Below are 5,661 nucleotides of genomic sequence, written 5' to 3'. Positions count from 1 at the left end.
ATTTTTAAAATATGTCTTTTAATTTTTCTGAGACCTCATCAGGTAATTGGGAACCTGAAACACTGAGAAGGTCCTATTTGACAATTAGATGGAAACTGTAGTCTTTCTTCTAGGACGGTAAAGCGTTTTCCATTTTTCAGTGCTCAGTGAAGGGAAGAAAATGGCAGATGTGAGAATTATAATGTTGTCATTTCACGTGAGTGAGTAATGCATTCTTTTGACTCTTTTCTCATTTTAGGAGCACCAAGCCAATGACTCAAGGAGGAAATATTACAGCTATCACCCATTTCCTCCTCTTGGGATTCTCAGATTTCCCCAGAATCAGAGCAGTGCTCTTCGTTGTATTCCTGTTGGTGTACATTTTGACTCTGATTTGGAACCTGTTTCTCATCATCTTAATAAGGATGGATTTCCATCTCCACACACCCATGTACTTCTTCCTCCATAATCTGTCCTTCATTGATATCTGCTACGTGACCTCCACAGTCCCCAAGATGCTCTCCAACTTTTTCCAGGAGCAGCAAACCATCACCCTTGTGGGTTGTGCTGTTCAATACTTCATCTTTTCAACCATGGGACTGAGTGAGTCTTGTCTCATGACAGCCATGGCTTATGATCGATACGCTGCCATTTGTAACCCACTTCTCTATTCATCCATCATGTCACCCACTCTGTGTGTTCAAATGGTGCTTGGGTCCTATATGGCAGGATTCTCTGGTTCTATATCCCAATTGTGTGCCATGCTTCAGCTCCAATTCTGTGGGCCTAATGTCATCAACCACTTCTTCTGTGACATGCCACAACTGTTAGTCTTGTCCTGCACTGACACTTTCTTTGTACAACTCATGACTGCGGTATTAATAGTGATCTTTGGGATAATAAATGTCTCAATTATCATGATATCTTATGGCTGTATTGTCATCTCCATTATGAAGATCACTTCAGCTAAAGGCAGGTCCAAGGCTTTCAACACCTGTGCTTCTCACCTGACAGCAGTGACCCTCTTCTATTCCTCAAGTATCTTTGTCTACTTGAGTTCCAGCTCTGGCGGTTCCTCCAGCTTTGACAGATTTGCATCAGTCTTCTACACTGTGGTGATTCCCATGTTGAATCCCTTGATTTATAGTCTGAGGAACAAAGAAATCAAAGACGCCTTGAAGAGGTTGCAAAAGAAGAGAAAGTATTGCTGAGGTCACAGATTATGAGATTTTTGACATATTTATCCTATCAGAATCACCTTAACCCACAATAATATGCACAAGAATGCACTATAACAAAATTCATACTGCTTTTGGAAAAAGAAGACTTAATTTGACACAAATAATATGCCAAAATGGACCAATAGGTGACTCAATGCCATGCAAACACAATATCTTTAAGTCCTAGAGGTTCATGAACATCAGCTTACATGAGGAGTAGATTGATCATTTATTTATATATCAATCTTTCCATCATTTATGAAACATCAGGTTTAAAAGCTTGTTGCTTCCTTTAGTTTCTGAGATTGAACCCTGCCCAATTGCAGGACTCTGACATGAAAGGAAAGGTAACAGACAGAGGTCCTCTTGGATATAGAAACTTTGTCACTCAAATATTTTGATGCAGCAGCATGACTAAGACACAGAAGTGACCAATGTTTGTTTTGTGTTTCTGACCAGAATAGGAAGGAACAAAGAGAAAGGATGTGACTTTGGACAGAAACAATCCTGTGCAATTGGTCTGGTTGTGCCTACTGCAAAGACCAATCTTACCTAGCTAATGTTTGTCTAAGGCCTCTTTCAATGCTAATCATCTAATAAATTTTTTATTACATCCTAGTCTATACCACCTATAGTCTAAGGAAGGAGGAGGTGATTTGAATCATAAAAGGAATGGAAGGAAGTATCTTGTCCCTTCAATGCTGTTTATTTATGAATCTGATGAGTTAATTTTTTGCACATAGTGTCCAGTGGGGATTTCTGATGGGAGATGATATTCAAAATCCATGTCACAGCCAATAGCAATTTCTGATATTGTGGGACTCAACTCTCCCTTTTTCTACCCCATCCAATCTGGAAAATTTACCCTTGGTTCACATAGCCAATGGGATCACACTACCAAATCATTTTTCATATCTCAAACATCTGAAACTATTTGGTGTGAGAATACATGTGACAGCTCATCATAATAACAGAATTACTGAATATTCAGTATTGCAAAGACAAAGAGCAAATATAGAAAATTGATATACTTTCTTTCCTATCATTTTGTTCAACATTTTATGTCTTAGAGATTTATGGTTTTTTGGGGTGATATTATAGATGAAGTAGAATGGTTTGTGTTACTCTAATGCTGATATTTCCAGCAAACTTCAAGGGCCAGGAAAGGAGATAGATGGTGGTACAAGCAAGGTTCTCAACTCTGAACAGTTTTTGCTGTGTGAAGTAGGAGAGAAAGTTGTGGTCAGGTTAAAAAAAAGATGTGTAGCAACACTGAATGTTGACTTTCAAGATTGCTCTGACTTGAACAAACTGGTACAAAACATGTCATTACATTTACATATTATTCTTAGAGTTTCATTGAATTCTTATTTTTGGCTTGTTATTTATATTTTTTTTGAGGTAATGCTGATTTAGAACATTATATCAATTTCAGGTATACATCATTACATTTCAAATTATATGTAGACTACATCATGTTCACCCCCCAAAGAATAGTTACCATTTGTCATTGTACTCATGTGCCCTTTTACTCTTTTCACCCCTTGCCCCACAACCCATCCCCTTTGGTAACAGCTGATCTAATCTGTATTTCCCTGTGTTTGTTTATTGTTGTTACTGCTTGCATCTTCCACTTATGAGTGAAACCTTACAATATTTGACTTTCTCTGTCTGACTTTTTGCTTACATAATATAGTCAAGGTCCATCCATCTTGTCGCAAATGGTAAAATTTCATCTTCTTTAATAGCTGAGTAGTGTTCCATTGTGTATATATGCTGCATCTTCTTTATCCATTCATCCACTGATGGGCACTTAGGTTGCTTCTATGTCTTGGCTTTTGTGTATAATGCTGCAATGAACATATGGGTGCATATATCTTTTTGAATTAGTGTTCTTATGTTCTTTGGATATATACCCGGGATTGGACTAGTTGGATCATATGGTATTTCTATTTTTAATTATTTGAGAAATCTCTATACTGTTTTCCATAATGGCTGTACCAGTTTGCATTTCCACTCGCAATGTATGAGGTTCCCTTTTCTCCACATCCTCTCCAACATTTGTTATTTTTGTCTTGGTAATTATAGATAGTCTGACAGGAGTAAGGTGATATCTTATTGTAGTTTTGATTTGCATTTCCCTTATGATTAGTGATATTGAACATCATTTCATATACCTGTTGGTCATCCATATATCCTCTTTGAAAAAAATGTCCGTTCATATCCTCTGCACATTATTTGATTAGCTTGTTTGTATTTTTGTTGTTGAGTTGTATGCGTTCTTTTATATATTTTGCATATTACCCTCTTGTCTCATACATGATTTGCAAATATTGTATCCAAGTTGGTGAGTTGTATGTGTTCTTTTGCATATTTTGCAGATTACCCCCTTGTCTCATACATGATTTGCAAATATTTTCTCCCAGTTGGTGAGTTATATTTTCCTTTTGTTGGTAATTTCTTTGCAATGCAGTTTTTCAGTCTGATCAGTCCCATTTGTTTATTCTTGCTTTTGTCTCCTTTGCCTGAGTAGACATGGTATTCAAAAAGGCACTGCTAATACCGATTTCAAAGAGCTTACTGCCTATATTTTCCTCTAGGACTTTTATGGTTTTAGGTCTTGTATTGAAGCCTTTAATCCATTTTGAGTTAATGTTTGGATATGGTGTAATATGATGGCCTGCTTACATTCCTTTGCATTTTGTTGTCCAGCTTTTCCAATGCAATTCATTGAAGAGACTTTATGTTCTCCATTGCACATTCTTTACTCCTTTGTTGAAGATTAGCTGTCCATAGTTGTGTGGTTTTATTTCTGGGCCCTCAATTCTCTTCCATTGATCTGTGTATCTGTTTTTGTGCCAATACCATGCTCTTTTGATTACTAGCTTTGCAATACATTTTGAATTCAGTGAGTGTGATACCTCTGACTTTGTTCTTTTTTCTTAGGATTGCATTGGCTATTTAGGGTCCTTTCTTGTTCAATATAGATTTTAGGATTATTTACTCTATTCCCATGAGGAGTGTCATTGGGTTTCTGATTGGAATTGCAATGAATTTGTAGATTGCTTTAGGTAATATGGATATTTTTACTATGTTTACTCTTCCACTCAAAGTACATGGAATATCTTTCCATTTCTTTATATCTTCTTTGATTTCTTTCAATAATGTCTTATAGTTTTCAGCGTATTGGTCTTTCACTTCCTGGGTTAAATTTATTCCTAGATATTTTATTGCTATTGTAGTCTTGATTTTTCTTTCTGACAGTTCACTGTTAGCATATTGAAATGTGACTGATTTTTCTATGTTGATGTTTTGCCCTGCAACTTTATTGTATTTGTTGATTGTTTTTTATAGATTCTTGGTGGATTTGCTAGGATTTTCTATATATTGATTTATGTCATCAGCAAATAATGACAGTTTTGCACCTTGCTCTCCAATTTGGACGTTTTTTATTATTTTTTCTTACCTAATTGCTCTGGCCAAAACTTCCATTAATATGTTGAATGAGTGGCAAGAGTGCACATCCTTTTCCTGTTACTGTCCTCTGAGAAATAGCTTTGAGTTTTTCACCATTAACTATGGTGCTAGCTATGGGTATGTCATATATGGCCTTTAGTATGTTGAGTTATTTTCCTTCTATACCCATTTTATTCATAGTTTTTTTTATTATAAATGTATTTTGAATCTTGTCAAATGCTATCTCTGCATCTACTGAGATGATCATGTGATTCTTGTTCTTCTTTGTTTATATGGTGTATCACATTAATTGATTTTCAGATGTTGACCCATCCCTGTGTCCCTGGAATAAATCTCACTTGATAGTGGTGTATGATCCTTCCAATGTATTGTTGTATTTGATTTGCTAACATTTGTTCAGGAGATTTGCATCTATGTTCATCAGCAATATTGGCCTGTAATGTTCCCTTTTTCGTTTTCCTTGTCTGATTTTGGAATCAGAATAATTTTGGCCTCATAAAATGAGCTAGGATACAGCCTGTCTTCTTCAAGTTTTTGGAAGAGTTTGAGGATAGGTATTAAATCTTGTTTCAATGTTTGGTAGAATTCACCAGTAAAACTTCCTTGTCTTGGACTTTTGTTCCTTGGGAGATTTTTTATTACTGTTTCAATCTCTTTATTTGTGATTGCTCTATTCAGATTCTCTATTTCTTCTTTATTCAGTTTTAGGAGGCTGCATGTTTCTAAGAATGTATTCCTTTCTTCTAGATTACCCAGTTTTGTGGGCACATAGCTTTTCATAGTATTCTCTTATAATCTGTATTTCTGTGGTGTCCATTGGAATTTCTCCACTTTTATTTCTGATTTTATTTATTTGAGCCTTCTGTCTATTTTCCTTACTGAGTCTGGATAAGGGCTTATTAATTCTGTTTAACTTTTCAAAGAACCAGATCTTAGTTTCATTGATCCTTTCTATTGATTTTTTAGTCTCTATTTCATTTATTTC

General features: G+C 35.7%; 1 protein-coding gene across 1 annotated transcript; it reads left to right on the top strand.

Annotated features, from left to right (window-relative positions):
* The first annotated feature begins 251 nt into the window (after window positions 1-251).
* Window positions 252-1,190, top strand: LOC139044332 (olfactory receptor 5AN1-like). Its single transcript, XM_070503769.1, has one exon. The coding sequence runs from the start codon at window positions 252-254 to the stop codon at window positions 1,188-1,190; it is 939 nt and encodes a 312-aa protein (XP_070359870.1).
* The last annotated feature ends 4,471 nt before the right edge of the window (window positions 1,191-5,661 follow it).

Source organism: Equus asinus, unplaced genomic scaffold (assembly GCF_041296235.1).
Source record: "Equus asinus isolate D_3611 breed Donkey unplaced genomic scaffold, EquAss-T2T_v2 contig_800, whole genome shotgun sequence".
Lineage (NCBI taxonomy): Eukaryota > Metazoa > Chordata > Mammalia > Perissodactyla > Equidae > Equus > Equus asinus.
The sequence above is the reverse complement of the archived record's forward strand: the minus strand, read 5'-3'. Positions and strand labels throughout refer to the sequence as shown.